Consider the following 17726-nt stretch of genomic DNA (forward strand, 5'->3'; position numbering starts at 1 on the left):
TTAACATCCCATTTGAAGGATGGCGCTTGTGGTGGTGTGGCCTTTCCTCAATGCTGTTGATCTCATATGTTTGAAGTCCTGACCGGGTTTTGACTCCATGAGGCAGGAATACTACAAACTGAGCCAAGTTGGCAAAAAAATACAACTACAGGTTATGGTTACAATATTTATTTGCCATTCCTCTTTATCATCAAAGGTTATGTGGGATAGATGGGATTGTGGAATTAGAAATACAACAGATCAGCCAAGATCTTATTGAATAATAGAGCAGGCCGAAGGGCCAAATGGCCTACTTCTGCCCCTGTTTCGTATGTTCATATCCTGGTGAATTGACTCTGCAAGTTCTGTATTATCTCTTCACTGCTGTAGTCTATCCACTATTTATAAAATCATAATGCCTGTGGTCCTTTCTATGTTATGTATTTAGACTAGTAGGTGCCTCTGTTTGCCTCAAACCAGCATGGTTTTTCACAGTCATGCAGATTGTGCAGTACAGGTCCAATGGCACAAATTAAAGAATAGCAAGGACTTTACCCAGTCCATTGCCCATTTCTTTTTCTTAACCAACCAGTAAAAGTAGATGAACAGGATATTTGTCTCATTACTGTCTGTAGTGCTTTGCTGTGAACAAAGTGTACACTGAGTTTTGCCTACAAAGAGTCAGAGAGTCATAATGGCACAGAAGGGGGCCATTCAGCCCATCAAGTTCATACTGGTTTTGTGTAGAGCAGTCCAGTCAGTCCTACTCCCCTGCTCTATCCCCATGGCTCAGCAAATTTATTTTCCATAAGTGCCCATTCAATTTCCTTCTGAACCCATTGATTTCAGCAAACAGTAGTAATACAGTGATTCTGTAGTTAGGGGACAGATAGGCATTTCTGTAACCATCATTCTGAGTTCTGCATGGCCTGTTGCCTTCCTGGTGCCAGGGTAAAGGGTATCATGGAGAGTCTGCAGAATATTCTGCAGTGGGATGAGGGTGGGCCAGAAATTGTGGTACAGGCCAGTACCAACAAGAGGGCAGGTATTGAGATCCTTTAATCTGATTTTTAAGAGCTGGGGAGGAGTTTTTAAAAAGTAACACCTTTAAGGCAGTAATCTCGAGATTACACCCATAACCATGCACTCGTGAGAGTAGCAATAGGAAGATAAGGAGGATCAATGCATGGCTTGAGGCATGGTGCAGGAAGGAGTGGTTCAGATTCCTGGTGCATTGGAACCAGTTGGGAACACAGGAGTAGGCCATTTGGCCCTTTGAGCCTGCTCCACCATTCAATAAGTCCTTCGCTGATCTAGTTGTGGTCTCAGTTCCACTTCCCTGTCTGCACCCCGTAACCCTTGACTTCCTTGTCTAATAATAATTGATCTAACTCAGCCTTGAATAAGTTTAAAGACCCAGCCTCCACCATCACCACCTGGGGAAGAGAATTTCATACTCTTAATGACCCTCTGAGAGAAAAAAAATCTCCTCATCTCTGTCTTAAATAATGCCCCTGTGTTATAGTTTCCTGCACAAGAGGAAACATCCTCCCAGTATGCACCCTATCCAGTCCCCTCAAGACCTTACATGTTTCAGTAAGGTCACCTCTTATTTTTCCAGGGTACTGGGGCAGGATGCACCTCTTCAAAAGGGTTGGTTTGTAACTCAGCAGGATTGAAACCATGTGCTCGTGGTGTGTTTCACTGGTGCAGTAGCAGAGGGTTTAACCTAAATTGGCAGGAGGTTGGGCACAAGCATATAGAAATAGAAAAGAGGAATAAGGGACAAAAAGTGAGAGTGTTGGATAGTACTAGAGAAGGAAGTACCATGTTAGATAGGAGCAGGTTAAGAAGGATTATGAGGAATACAAAGGCAGGTTTAGAATGTATATATGTAAAGTGGTGAATAAGGTTGATGAACTACAATCTCAAATAACCATGTGGGAATATGATGTAGTGACAATAACAGAAATGTGATTTTAAAATGGTGAGGACTTGGCACCTAATATTCAAGGTTGCAAAGTGTTCTGAAAAGATTGCAAAGGAAAATTGGGAATTGGGGTTGCAGTACTGTTTAGGGAAGACCTTGTAATGTTGGAAAGAGAGGATGCCTTGGATGGTGCAAAGACAGAATCGATTTGGTTAGAGTACAGAAGCAAAAAGGGGTGATCATAAAACGCGGCATATTCTGTAGGCTTCCAAATAGAGAGAGGTAGAAGAGGAAAACTGCAGGTGCACCTACCATGGAGTGGTGATATTAAAGGACTTTAATTACCCAAATATCAATTGAGGTAATGTTAGAGTAAAGGGCAAGAAGGGGGAGGAATTTTTGAAATTGAACTTTCTTGACCAGTATGTTCTGGGTCTAACTAGGAAGGAGACATTGCTGGATCTGGTGTTGGGAACGAGGTGGTCCAAATGGACCGAGCGTCTGCGGGTGAACACTTGTCTAAGAGTGATCACTATATCATAAAATTTATATTCATATTGAAGAGGAGCAAGGAACAAGCTAAGGTAGAACTTTTAGATTGGAAGAAGGTTAACTTCACTGGATCTAAAGGGGATCCAGTCCTTCAACCATCAGCTGAAGGAGGAGTTTTACTTTATCTATCTTATCTAAATATGTCATTATATTGTGTACCTCTTATCAAATCTCCCTTCAACCTCATTTGCTTAAAAGAAACAACCCCAACTTCTCCAATCTATCCTTGTAACTAAAATCCCTCATCTATTGAACCATTCTGGTAAATCTCCCTTCTTCCGAAAGTGTGGTGACCAGAATTGGATTCTAGTTATGGCCTAACCAGAGTTTATGCAGGTTTGGCAAATCTTCTTTGCTACCTCTATTGTTGAAGCCCAAGATCCAATATGTTTTATTCACTTCTGTCTAAATATGCCCTGCATCTTTAAAGATCTATGCACATGAACCCCATCACCCCCACCTCAGGTTCCTCTGTCCCTTCACATGCTTTAGAACTGTGCAATTCTCCATATTGCTCTTCCTATTCATTCTACCAAATCATCACCTATTAAATTCCATCAGACACTTGTCTGCCCATTCTGCTCACCTATCTATGTCCTTTCACAGTTGCGTCCTATTATTCTTACTGTTTGCCACACCTCCAAGTTTAAAATTTTATTTTGTATTCTAAAAAAAATCCAAGTATTCTTCAGAGAAGCAGTGGTCCTGGCACCGAACCTTGGAGTACACCATTGTCTACCACCCTCCAATCTGAAAAACAATGATTTACATGATTCGCTGTTCCCTGTCCATAAGCCAATTTTTATCCAAGCTGACACTGAACCCCCTATTCTGTCATCCTCAATTTTGTTAGGTTTAGGAGACTTCCTGCATCTAGAGTCACATGAAGCAGACAAAGCACTTTTAACTTTAATTAAACTGCTTCAAAGAGCATCTCCATCATGACAGTTATATATCAGTTTCACAGAAAATTGATTTAAAGTAGATATGTTGCATGCGATGATGTACTTTTACCAAAGTCAGTATGACCTGAACTGTTAAGAATAATGCAATTCAGCATAGTTTTATTGTTTAAAAAATGTTGTGATCAAAAAACAAAAGCAAGACATTTATTTTTGTGAAACAAAGAAATGTAAATTCACTGCTCTGTATACTCAACACTGACTCCATCCATGTTTTGTGATATGAAAAGAAAATTTTGTAAGCAGACACTAACATGTATTTTGTAAGATGTTTAGAAGTATTTATTGGTGTTGTCTTAAAATGCAAAGTGAATCTGTGTGGCAATATTAATTATTTTTTTATTATGCCTCTGAAGCACTTCAGGACATTTTTGTACAGTAAAGGTGCTATAGCAAGATGCTGTAGCTCATGATGATCATAACAAAAATGAAAGTATAAGAAACTTTGACAACTGAAGAGAGATGAATGCTTAAATTTTGATAACTGGCTTTTTCTTGTAATCATTGGCACTCTAACATAAGTGGGTATGGAAAAAATCATGCCATCTGCAAAAAGGAAAAGTGAAGTGAAGGAATTGTACTACTATTCACAAACATGGTGCTTAATATGCATTAGGTTGCGTTAGGTTGACACAAGGGCAGAAAATATTTGGCAGCTTTTTTGCAAAAAAGTAGATCATTTTTGAATACTTAAGTGAAGAAATTATTCAAGAAGTTTCTACCCATTAACAGTATGGCTTTAACTTCTGCCAAATGTGGTTGAAAACCGTGAACAGGTTAAAGGCCAATCTGCATGTTTGGCCTTGGTATAATGACTAGGGACCCATTGCTGAACCAAATCCATATGTGCTCTTTATCTTGCAGAGTTTTCAGTGTTTTTTTTTTGTTTCCAGGAAGGACATGGTGAAACATCCACAGTTAACTCTCAGATGTTAAGATCAGTTTTCCAAATTAAGATTGGTAGCAACAAAAAAAATGAGAGGCAGGCAAGTAAAGCATAAGTATTGTAGATATTATTGCAACATTATGCATACATATAAATGTGTATATATTGCAACATACAAATCAACCTGACATCAGCAGTCCCATTCTTATGGCCCCAAAAATTGTTTTTGCATGTACTCAGCATATAAGCTGATCCCTTTTCAGCCACGACATGCTATACTCACATTAATAGTCAGCCTCAGATTTTCACCCTACAAACGCATGTTTTAATTATAACTAGGGTCAAGGGATCAAACAGGCAATATGGGCTGTGTTGCAAAGATGCATGGAAGTTCAAGGAATGCCCAGACAGAACAATCCACACATAGCGAACGACAAAGAGAAATGAGTCTTCCAAAAAAAATGAAGCATGAAGCTGGTTTCAAACGAAAAGTCGTTACATTTGCATACTCATCAACCTGAGCAGAGGAATTTCTTCTTCCATTCTCACACCAGTTTATCCACGAACACTAAAGAGCAAATAAGAGAAGCAAAGAGGGAGAGTGAAAAGAGACAGGCAGCCAATATAAAATGGAATCCCAAAAGTATTGCTGAAAAAAGACATTTTGTTGAAGGTTTTTGTCTTGCACTCATTAGGACAATCACAAGAATACTAACACAAAAACAGAATTACCTGGAAAAACTCAGCAGGTCTGGCAGCATCGGCGGAGAAGAAAAGAGTTGATGTTTCGAGTCCTCATGACCCTTCAACAGAACTAGGTGAATCCAAGGAAGGGGTGAAATATAAGCTGGTTTAAGGTGTGTGTGTGGGGGGTGGGTTTGGGTAGGGGGAGAGAAGTGGAGGGGGGGGTGTGGTTGTAGGGACAAGCAAGCAGTGATAGAAGTAGATCATCAAAAGATGTCACAGACAACAGAACAAAAGAACACGTAGGTGTTGAAGTTGGTGATATTATCTAAACGCATGTGCTAATTAAGAATGGATGGTAGGGCACTCAAGGTATAGCTCTAGTGGGGGTGGGGGGAGCATAAAAGATTTAAAAATATTTAGAAATAATGGAAATAGGTGGGAAAAGAAAAATCTATATCATTGGAAAAAACAAAAGGAAGGGGGACGAAACAGAAAGGGGGTGGGGATGGAGGAGGGAGTTCAAGACCTAAAGTTGTTGAATTCAATATTCAGTCCAGAAGGCTGTAAAGTGCCTAGTCGGAAGATGAGGTGTTGCTCTCCAGTTTGCGTTGGGCTTCACTGGAACAATGCAGCAAGCCAAGGACAGACATGTGGGCAAGAGAGCAGGGTGGAGTGTTAAAATGGCAAGCAACAGGGTGGTTTGGGTCATTCTTGCGGACAGATTGCAGGTGTTCTGCAAAGCGGTCGCCCAGTTTACGTTTGGTCTCTCCAATGTAGAGGAGACCACATTGGGAGCAACGGATACAGTAGACTAAGTTGGGGGAAATGCAAGTGAAATGCTGCTTCACGTGAAATGAGTGTTTGGGCCCTTGGACGGTGAGGAGAGAGGAAGTGAAGGGGCAGGTGTTACATCTTTTGCATGGGGATGGGGTGGTGCCATAGGTGGTTGTTGAGGAGTAGGGGGTGATGGAGGAGTGGATCAGGGTGTCCCGGAGGGAACGATCCCTACAGAATGCCGACGGGGGGTGGGTGAAGGGAAGATGTGTTTGGTGGTGGCATCATGCTAGAGTTGACGGAAATGGCGGAGGATGATCCTTTGAATGCGGAGGCTGGTGGGGTGATAAGTGAGGACAAGGGGGACCCTATCATGTTTCTGGGAGGGAGGAGAAGGCGTGAGGGCGGATGCGCGGGAGATGGGCCGGACACGGTTGAGGGCCCTGTCAATGACCGTAGGTGGAAAACCTTGGTTAAGGAAGAAGGAGGACATGTTAGAGGAACTGTTTTTGAAGGTAGCATCATCGGAACAGATGCGACGGAGGCGAAGGAACTGAGAGAATGGGATGGAGTCCTTACAGGAAGCGGGGTGTGAGGAACTGTAGTCGAGGTAGCTGTTGGAGTCAGTAGGCTTGTAATAGATATTGGTGGACAGTCTATCACCAGAGATTGAGACAGAGAAGTCAAGGAAGGGAAGGGAAGTGTCAGAGATGGACCACGTGAAAATGATGGAGGGGTGGAGATTGGAAGCAAAATTAATAAATTTTTCCAAGTCCCGACGAGAGCATGAAGCAGCACCGAAGTAATCATCGATGTACCGGAGAAAGAGTTGTGGAAGGGGGCCGGAGTAGGACTGGAACAAGGAATGTTCCACATACCCCATAAAGAGACAGGCATAGCTGGGGCCCATGCAGGTACCCATAGCCACACCTTTTATTTGGAGGAAGTGAGAGGAGTTGAAGGAGAAATTGTTCAGTGTGAGAACAAGTTCAGCCAGACGGAGGAGAGTAGTGGTGGGTGGGGATTGTTTGGGCCTCTGTTCGAGGAAGAAGCTAAGGGCCCTCAGACCATCCTGGTGGGGGATGGAGGTGTAGAGGGATTGGACGTCCATGGTGAAGAGGAAGCGGTTGGGGCCAGGGAACTGGAAATTGTTGATGTGACGTAAGGTGTCAGAGGAATCACGGACTTAGGTGGGAAGGGACTGGACAAGGGGAGAGATAAGGGAGTCAAGATAACGAGAAATGAGTTCTGTGGGGCAGGAGCAAGCTGACACGATCGGTCTACCGGGACAGTTCTGTTTGTGGATTTTGGGTAGGAGGCAGAAGCGGGCCGTCCAAGGTTGGGCGACTGTCAGGTTGGAAGCTGTGGGAGGAAGATTCCCAGAGGAGATGAGGTCAGTGACAGTCCTGGAAACAATGGCTTGATGGAATACTAACGTCAGGGGAAGCAGCAACTTTATACTGTATGAAAAGAGATTGCTGATTGGTTGGCAAGTGGACTCTGATTGGTAGAAGTGTTGCCATGGAGCATGCAGCAGTTAATGGTGACCGACAGTTGTTTGAAATTTAAACCAGGCAGCTTGACTCTGATTGATCAAGGCATTGCTCTGAAGAATGAACCAATGCGTGTCTATCACATTTTGTTTAGCTGAAACAGACGCAATGTGCATACATGTTCTTTCTGTCTGCAAAGAGCAGAGCCCTGTGTATTAATATATGGAGCTTCCAGTACACAGAAATGTGCCCACACTGCAAGCCTGACTGATCATCTTAAATTAGTTGTCAGTGTAATTTTAGCCATTCGCTGGTTCATTCCTTAGGACAATACCCTGACCAATCAGAGTCAAGCTGCCTGGTTAAAATTTAAAACAACCTTGGCAGTTAACTGTCAGTCACTGGTGCATTCTTCAAGGCAATGTCTCTACCAATCAGAGTCCACTTGTCAACCAATCAGCACTCCTTTCTCATACAGTATAAAGTTGTTGCTTCCCCTGACATTGTATTCTTGCGATTGTCCTGATGAGTGCAAGGTGAAAACCTTCTACAAAATGTCTTTTTTCAGCAATACTCAAGTTCTGTACTCCAAAAGGCGAATCCCAAAGTCTTCTGTAGGCAAATAAATTGTAGAAAGGTGGTAAAAGGAGGAGAAGAGCCAAATTGGAACCAAAAAGGGGATTTTCACATGGAGACAGAGGGCATAGCGGAGATATTAAATGAATACTTTGCAACTGTCCTTACCAAGGCAAAGGATGCTACCCAGGCCATGATGAAAGAGGAGGTAATTCAGACAGTAGAAGCAATTGATTAGGAGGAGGTATTGGATATGCTATCTGTACTTAAAAGTTCATAAGGCACTAGGACTGGATGAGATGCACCCACTGGATGAAGGAAGTGAGAGTGGAAATTGCGGAGGCACTGGCCATAATTTTTCCATCTTCCTCAGACTCGGGTAGTGCCAGAGGACTGGAGAATTGCAAATGTTACTGTTTTGTCCAAAAAAGGTATAAAGATAAACCCAACAACTACAAGCCAGTCAGTTTAACTTCAGTGGTGGGGAAACTTCCCGAAACAATAATTTGGGACAAAGTTAATAGTCACATGGACAAACAAGGGTTAATTAAGGAAAGCCAGCACTGATTTGTTAAGGGTTTAACTAACTTGCTGGAGTTTTTTGAGGAGGTAACAGTGAAGGTCGTTGAGTGCAATGCTGTTGATATGATGTACGTGGACTTCCAAAAGGCATTTGATACTATATTGCACCACAGACTTGTGAGGAAAATTATAGCTCATGGAATAAAAGGTACGTGATACAGAATTGGCTGAGTGACAGGAAGCAGAGAGTAGTGGTTAATGGATGTTTTTTAAGCTGCAGGAAGGTTTGTGGTGGAGTTCCCCAGGGGCCGGTGTTGGTACCCTTACTTTTCCTGATATATATTAATGTCCTAGACCTTGATTTACAGGGCACAATTTCAAAATTTGCAGATGATACAAAGTTGGTGGAATGGACGGACAGGTGGCAAATGAAGTTGATGTGGGGAAATGTGAGAGATAATACAAAATAAAAGGTACAACTCTAAAGAGAGCACAGGAGCAGAGGGAACTGGGTGTATAATGCATATATGCATGAGTCTTTGAAGTTGTGACAAGACAGGTTGAGAGGGTGGTTAATAAAGCATACAGTATCCTAGGCTTTAATAATAGGGATGTAAAATACAAGAGCATGTAGGTTGAAGTTGTTTAAGACATTAGTTCGTTCTCAGCTGGAGTATTGCATCTAGTTCTGGCACAGCACTTTAGGGAGGATGTGAAGGCATTGGAGAGAGTGCAGAAAAGATTCATGAGAATGGTTCCGGCGATGAGGAACTTCAATTATGAAGATAGATGGGAGAAGTTAGGACTGATTTTCTTGACGACGAGATTTAAGGCTAAGATGAGATCTGATAGAATTATTCAAAATCGTAAAAGGTATAGACGGAGTAGATTTGGAGAATCTGTTCCCACTCGTTCAACGATTCTTGTGAAACGAGAGGGCATGGATTTAAATAAATTGACAAAAGAAACAAAAGTGATAACATTTTTTCACGTAACAAGTGGTTAAGGTCTGGAATGCACTCTCTGAGACCGTGGTGGAGTCAGATTCAATTGAGACATTCAAAAGGGAGTTAGACTGATCTGCATGGTTACGGGGAGAAGACAGGAAAATTCGGAGAGCTGGTGCAGCCACATTGGGCCAAATAGTCTCTTCCTGCGCTGTAACAATTCTATGATTCTGTAATTCTGTCTGTTTTCCAAAGCTATTTTTCCTGAAACAGGCCTGAAGCCGGAGGCTATAGCTTCAGAGGCACAACTCCACATCAAGCATGGCTGACCATGGCTCTTACTGCCTGCCATAGGTGTGTTGGAAAGGTTTGCAGGTTGCTAATCAACCTATTTGGCCATGTTATGAACTATTGTCCCCCATGCTTTTGTTTAATTCAAAAGGGATTTGCAGCTGCATGTAAGAATTTTTTTACACACCTTAATGCCACGGTCAAATTCCCCTTTGAAACTGAGCAGTCCAATGAGCTCCCTGTTCTCAGTGTGCTAGTTGAGAAATCCACCAATGGATTCTCCACAACTGTCTGCTGCGAGGCTATCTTAACTAGTCAGTATATGCGTTGGGATTCCTACAGCTCCACATGCCATAAGATTGGCCTTATCGGCAATCTTATAAATAGGACCTGAGCCATTTTCTCACCATGCAAGTTTGATGTGGAAATAGGGTGCATCAAAGCTATCCTTCGGGTTAAAAGCTACCCGAATCAGATCATTGCTTGCTATGTGTCACTCAAGCTCACAAACGCTCATTATTTGCTGTGTATCACACAGATTCATGAATTTTCGAACCTGAAAAGTGCCCTCGGTCTACTTGAATGTACCCTGAGGGTAAGGTATCACAAAAATTTGAGCAACAGATGAGCAAACACTGCTACTCTGCAGTAGTAACATGAGTGGTATTTTCCACTAAGAGGACGCTGCCTCCAAGCCAAAAAGATGTTGTACCAGCCACACAAATTGTGGCATAGATATTTCAGTGCCATTGCGATGCCAGGTACGTAGGCCATACATCCCAATGACTGGAAAATCCTACCAAACAGCACATCCCTTCAGCTGTTCGCAATAGATAGAGTACTGACTGTACTCAACTAGCCCGTGCTTGCAAAACTGAGAGCATAAATGTCTGTTGTTAGATGTGGTTCTGCGATGGGTAGCACTTGCTGAATAATCCCAAGTGTGTGAAGAATTACACTAACAACCGACGTAAGATTCAGTTGGGCTTGCAATTAGGCTCACTTATGCTTGCAAGAAGCTACCTGTATTCATATGCAAAGACACGCCCTCCTGAGGCAAAAGGAACATGTCAGGCATTGCACCTTTTATGAATTAATAGCATGGGGAACAGTAGTTCCCTTGTGCGTTTTCCATGGCAATGCCTCGACCAGAGATGACTTGACAACCAATCAGAATCTTTTTCTCATACAGTGAGACAAGCGTTGCTCCGTTTGAAATTTGACATTTTTGTGTCTGTCCTGATGAGTGCAAGATGAAAAGCTTCGACAGCATGTCTCTTTTTTCAGCAATAATAAGAGTTAAGTAAAACATATAAGTTAACTTCCTAATGAAATAAAATTACATCAGCACAAGGGAAGGAGCTGATTGGTAAGAAGTTGGTGAATGCTTATTTAAATCTTAAGTTTATTTCTCGTAATTTAGATAATAATAGAATATGCACCCAGTTCCATTTGGGAATTCCAGGATGCGCCTTGTACTCTATATAGCCATGTATACAAGAAGTGTCATCAGCTAGATGAGCTTTAGCTCTTTATTTGGAGTTGAGAAGCAGTGCATCTCCGAGGCTGAGAGCTTTGTTGATAGCTCATTTCTAGAGGTGGTCACCTCGCAGCTTAAGGATTTGGAGACAGAGAGAGAAAGGATATGGTGGCAAAGAGGGAATGGGTGACTGCTAGACATTCAAGGAAGACCAGGAATGTAAAGCAGCTGCCCCCGAATGCATCTTGCTCTCTAACCATTTTTTAGCTCTGAATGTTGGTGATGGTTCCTCTACTGCAGGCTTGCCCAACCCATGGCACACAAGCCACTATCCGACCCTCAAGCCTTTCTATCCGGCCCATGGACACACTGTTCAAACTATGACTAAGTTCAGTAAAAGATCCTGCAAGAAGCTGCTCCTCCAATCACAGGCCTTTTCTCTCCCTAGTGAGCCAATCAGCAGAAAATGAGGGAGAGAAGCAGTCTCTGATTGGAGGAGCAGGTGGCAGTGTGAAGGTGAGTGGCTTCTCTTCATTCTCTGCGCATTCTCTCCCTCTTGCCCTACCACTCAGGCACCGGCCCCCCAAAAGGAGCCCACGGCTCAAGATGGCAAGCCTGTGTGTGTGGGTGAGTGAGCCTGTGTTTGATAGAGTGAGGCTGTATTTTCTTTAATTCATTCATGCAATGTGGGTGTTGCTGACTAGGCCAAAATTTATTGCCCAACCCTGATTGCCCTTGAGAAGGTGGTGATGAGCTGCCTTCTTGCACCACTACAGTCCATGTGGTGTAGGTACACCCCCACATTGCTGTTAGGAGGAATTTCCAGGATTTTGACCCAGCAACAGTGAAAGAACGGTGATATATTTCCAAGTCAGGATGGTGAGCAGCTTGCAGGGTCACTTCCAGGTGGTGATGTTCCCATGTGTCTGCTGCCCTTGTCCTTTTAGATGGTCGTGGGTTTGGAAGATGCTGCTAAGGAGGCTTGGTGAGTTCCTGCAGTGCATGTTGTAGATGGTACCACACTGCTGCCACTATGCGTTGGTGGTGGAGGGAGTGAATGTTTGTGGATGAGGTGCCAATCAAGTAAGCTGCTTTGTCCTGGATGGTGTCAAGCTTCTCGAATATTGTTGAAGCTGCATTCATCCAGGCAAGAGGAGAGTATTCCATCACACTCCTGACTTGAGCCTTGTAGATGGTAAACACGATTTGAGGAGTCAGGAGGTGCAGAATCCCTAGCCTTTGTCCTGCTCTGGTAGCCACACTATTTTTATGACTAGTCCAATTCTGTTTCTGGTCAGTGATAACCCCGAGGAAGTTGATAACGGTGCATTCAGCAATGTCCAGGGACGATGGTTGGATTCTCTCTTGTTGGAGATAGTCATTGCATGGCATGTGTGTGGCTTGAATGTTACTTACCACTTGTAAGCCCAAACCTAGATATTGTCCAGGCCTTGCTGCATTTGAACATGAATTGCATCAGTATCCGAGGAGTTTCGAATGGTGCTGGACATTGTGCAATCATCAGTGAACATCCCCACTTCTGACCTTATGATGGAAGGAAGGCCATTAACGAAGCAGCTGAAGATGGTTAGGCCTAGGACACCACCTTGAGGAACTCCTGCATTGATGCCCTGGAACTGAGATGATTGATCTCCAATAACTACAACCATCTTCTTTTATGTTAATTATGACTCTAACCAACGGATAATTTTCCTCTGATTCCCATTAGCTCCAGTGGTCCTTGGGCTCCTTGATGCCATACTCAGTCAAATGTTGCCTTGATGTCAAGGGCAGTCCTCTCACCTCACTTCAAGAGTTCAGCTCTTTTGTCCATTTTGTAGAACCCAGGCTCTAGTGAGGTCAGCAGCTGAGTGACCCTGGCAGAGCCCAAACTGAGTATCATTGAGCAGGGGAGATGGTGGCATAGTGGCATCGACTAATGTTGCAGAGACCCAGAACAATGCTCTGGGGACCTGGGTTTGATTCCCACCACGGCAGATGGTGAAGTTTGAAATACCTGGAATTAAATGTCTGATGATGACCAGGAAACCATATCCAATTGTCGTAAAAACCTATCTTGTTCACTAATGTTGTGTAGGGAGGGAAGTCTGCTGTCCTTATCTGGCCTGGCCTACATGTGACCCCAGACCCATCAGCAACATGGTTGACTCATAAATGCCCTCTTAAACAAGGGCAATTAGGGATGGGAAATCAATGCTGAATAAAAAAAGCACCGCTTGATAGCACTGTTGATAACCTCTTCCATCACCTTCCTGATGATCGAGAGTAGGCTGATGGGGCGGTAGTTAACTTGGTTGGATTTCTCCTGCTTTTTGTGTACAGGACATACCTGGGCAGTTTTCCACATTGCCAGTAAATACCAGTGTTGTAGCTATAGTGGAATAGCTTTGCGTGTGGCACGCTCTGGACCACAAATCTTTAGTACTATTGCTGGGGTATTGTCAGGGCCTGTAGCTTTTGCAGTATATAATGCCTTCAGACATTTCTTCATATCACGTGGAGTGGATCAAATTGGCTGAAGATTGGCATCTGTGATGCTGGGGATCTGTGGAGGCTGAGATGGATCACCCACTCGGCACTTAAATGAACATACGAATTAGGAGCAAGAGTAGGCCACTTCTCCCCTCCACCATTCAATAAGATCATGGTTGATCTGAATGTAACCTCAACCCCCCGATAACCTTTCACCTTCTTGTTAATCAAGAACTTATCTAGCACTGCCTTAAAAATATTCAAAGACTCTGCTTCCATCGCCTTCTCAGGAAGAGTTCCAAAATTTCCTAGATTTTCTAGATAAGTTTTCTAGTTCCTAGAAAAAAATTTCTCCTTATCTCTGTCTTAAATGCCCCTTATTTTTAAACAGTGGCCCCTAGTTCTAGATTCTCCCACAAGAGGAAACATTCTCTCCGCATCCACCCTGTCAAGACCCCTCCAGGATCTTAAAGGTTTCAACAAGTTGCCTCTTAGTCTTCTAAATTCCAATGGATACAAGTCTAACCTGTCCATCCTTTCCTCATAAGGGATCCCACCCATTCCTGGCATTAGTCTAGTAAACGTTCTCTGAACTGCTAACGCATTTACATCTTCCTTTAAGTAAGGAGACCAGTACTGTACACAATACTCCTGATGTGGTCTCACCAATGCCCTGTACAACTGAACCATAACCACTACTTTTGTACTCAATTCCTCTCACAATAAATGATAACATTCTATTAGCTTTCCTTACTACCTGCTGTACCTGCATTCTACCCTTTTGTGATTCATGTACTAGGACACCCAGATACCTCTGAACCTCAGAGCTCTGCAATCTCTCACCATTTAGGTAATAAGCTTTTTTTTAATTCTTCCTGCCAAAATGAATGATTTTACATCTGCCCACTTTATAGTCCATTTTCCAGATCTTTGCCCATTCACTTAGCCCATCTATGTCACTTTGTAATCTCCTTACAATTTGTAGTCCTCTTCACAATTTATTTTCCTACCTATCTTTGTGTTGTCAGCAAGTTTAGCAACCATTCCTTTGGTATCTTTGTGGCTGAAGGTTGTTGCAAAAGCTTCAGCCTTGTTTCTTTGCACACCCCCATCATTGAGGGTGGGGATATTTGTGGAGGCTTCTGCTTCAGTCAGTTGTTTAATTGTCCACCACCATTCACAGCCAGATGTGGCCAATTGGTTGTGGGGTCGCTTAGCTCTGTCTATCGCACGCTGCTTTTGCTGTTTGGCACACAAGTAGGCCTTTGTTGTAGCTTCACCAGGTTGACATCTCATTTTTAGGTATGCCTGGCATTCCCCCCTTCATTGAACCAGAGTCGATCCCCTGGCTTGGTGGTAATGGTAGATTGGGGGATGAGGTTACAGATTGTGGTTGTATACAATTCTGTTGCTACTGAAGGCCCACAGTGCCTCATGGATGCCCAGTCATGAGTTGCTAGGTCTGTTTGAAATTTATCCTTATAGCACAGTGGTAGAGCCACACAACACAATGGAGGATATCCGCTATGTGAAGGTTGAACTTTGTCGCCACAAGGGCTGTGCTGTGATCACTCCGAATGATACTGTTATGGACAGATGCATCTGCAGCAGGCAGACTGGTGAGGATGATGCCAAGTAGGTTTTTCCCTCTTATTGGTTCCTTCACTACCTGCTGCAGACCAGTCCAGCAGCTATGTCCCTCAGGACTTGGCCAGCTCAGTCGGTAGTAGTAGCGAGCCATTGTTGGTGATGGACGTTGAAATCCTCCACCCAGAGTACATTCTGCACCCTTGTCACCATCAGCTCCTCCTTCAAATGGTGTTCAACATGGATTCATCAGCTGAGGCGGGGAGGTGGTGCAGATGGTATACGGAACATAGCAATCAGCAAGAATTTTCCTTGCCCATGTTTGACCTGATACCATGAGACTTCATGGGGTCTGGAGTTGATGCTGAAGACTCCCAGGGCAACTCCCTCCCGACTGCATACCACTGTGCTGGGACCTCTGCTGATTCTGATGTCCAGATGGACAGGTCATACCCAGGGATGGTGATGGTCGTGTCTGGGACATTATCTGTGTGGTATGATTCCATGAGTATGACTGCATCAGGATGTTGCTTGACCAACCTGTGGGACAGCTCTCCCAATTTTTGCACAAGGCCCCAGATGTTAGTAAGAAGGACTTAGCAGGGTCAGCAGGGCTGAGTTTGCTGTTGTCTTTTCCAGTGCCGAAGTTGATGCTGGGTGGTCCGTCCGGATTCATTCCTTATAGACTTTTTAGCAATTTTGATACAACTGAGTGGATTGCTAGGCCATTTTGGAGAGCAATGGGTCTGGAGTCTGGAATCACATGTAGGCCATGCTTGGGTACGGATGGCAGATTTTCTTCTCTAAAGGAAGGATATACTCTACACTGGAAGGATTCTAGACCTGCCGGGCTGCACCTTCCTCACCAGGTGCGGGTTGGAAGTCCAGGCGAGAAATGTGCAGCTCCATACTAAGGTAAATGAAAAGATGTGGAGTGGCTAAAGGACATTAGTGAACTGGAAGAGTTTTTACAATAGTCGACAATGGTTTTATGGTGATCATTAGACTTTTAATTCCCGAGTTTTATTGATTGAATTCAAACTCCATTGTCTGCTGTAGTGGGATTCGAACCCGGAGCATTATCTTGGGTCTCTGGATTACTAGACCAGTGACAATACGACTACGCTACCAGCTCCCCCATTCAAGTCTGTGTAAGTGACCGAGTGAATGAGTGAAAGCAAGGACCCTGAGAATGGAAGTGAGCTGGACACACACATACCCTGCTGTTCCCCTCCTCCTCCTCCCTCCCCAAAAAACCTATCCACAAAACAGGCCAGGAGAGGAGAAAAACCCAGACTGAATGTCAACCTGCTTCTGACCATGGCTTTCGTGTGAGTTCCACCGAAGCCAGCTCAGAATGTGTGCCACCACAGGTGAACGCAAGGTCAGTGTTAGGTGAACCCAACTCCTTAGCTCAGCCCCGGCCCTCACCCCTTCCCCGCTGACCAGGTCTTAGGGTCTTGTCTGTCTCTCTGGCTCTGCTTCTTAAGCAAAAAGGCAAAAAAGATTTTATTGGTTAGCTCAGTTACTTGGCATTTTAATGGTGTTTTTATTAGTTGCTCTCTTTTTAAAAGTATTAATTTATTGCTTTGGCATTGCTTTATTTTTAAAATTTGTGTTTAATGTTGTGCCAAACCTTATCTTGCCAAAATTTGCTCATTGGCCCCTTGAGTGAGAAAAGAATTGTAATGTGGCCCTCCACACGAAAAGGTTGGACAAGCCTACGCTAAGGAGTACAGCCAGTGCCTAGTCCACAGCAACACGGTTGGCTAGGCTATACAGGAAAGCAGAAGGAAGATCGGAAAAGCAATGGCGATAGAGCTTTATATATTTAGGGGAATAGGCAGGTATTTCTTTGGCACTAGACGTGATACCAGGATGGTACAATGCCTCCCTAATGACAGATGTTACCACACAGCTGGTACCAGTATGGATCATGTCGATATTTGTACTTGTCACATTAGTAAAAAAAATGATTGGGACAGATTTTAGTTAGGAAGGTGACTATCAAGCAGAACCTCAATCCTTTTTCTACCTATTTGATTGGTACCAATATGGACTACCAGTGCCACGTGCAAATGTGTGTAGAAATAGGAAGACAGAGTAGAGGAATGCTGACTGGAGGGATGGTGCAGGAGGTGCAGCTTTAGATTCCTGGAACATTGGGACTTGTTCTGGGGCAAATGGGACCTGTACAAACCAGATGTTTGAGTCAGAACCGCAACAGAGTCCGAACCAGTTTCCTTACAGGACAGCTTGCTAGTGCAATTGGGAGAGTTTAAACTAACTTTGCAGGGTAAGCATGGTGTAATATTAGAAAAGAGAAATAAGATTCATGAAGATTGGACAAGGCAGACAGTAATAGACTAAGAAAAAGTAACATATTAGTTAGGGTCAAACTAAGAAGGAATGCAGTAAGACCTAAATTAGGTTTGGCGTGCATGTTTGTAAGTACACGAAGCATGGTAAATCAGGTTGTTGAGCTGTAGATGTAGATAGCTACAAAGGATTATGATGTACGAGGAGAGTTGGAGCCAATTAGGGACCAAAAAGGGGATCTAGGCATG

The 17726-nt window shown here is 43.6% G+C and overlaps 1 protein-coding gene across 7 annotated transcripts in view; it reads left to right on the forward strand.

The window, feature by feature from the left end:
• Window positions 1–17726, forward strand: part of serac1 (serine active site containing 1) — a 435627-nt gene that overhangs the window by 283259 nt on the left and 134642 nt on the right. For 5 of the 7 annotated variants that reach the window (XR_005942391.1, XM_041182871.1, XM_041182869.1 and 2 more), the window contains exon 8: window positions 4317–4409. The exons of the other annotated variants lie outside the window; for them this stretch is intronic. Coding sequence is in view for 4 of the 5 variants with exons in the window: in XM_041182871.1 (XP_041038805.1) it covers window positions 4317–4409 (93 nt within the window). In the remaining variant the exon portion in view is untranslated. The remainder of the gene's footprint in view (window positions 1–4316; window positions 4410–17726) is intronic. 7 annotated transcript variants of the gene reach the window in all.

This window comes from Carcharodon carcharias, chromosome 2 (genome assembly GCF_017639515.1).
Source record: "Carcharodon carcharias isolate sCarCar2 chromosome 2, sCarCar2.pri, whole genome shotgun sequence".
Classification (NCBI taxonomy): domain Eukaryota; kingdom Metazoa; phylum Chordata; class Chondrichthyes; order Lamniformes; family Lamnidae; genus Carcharodon; species Carcharodon carcharias.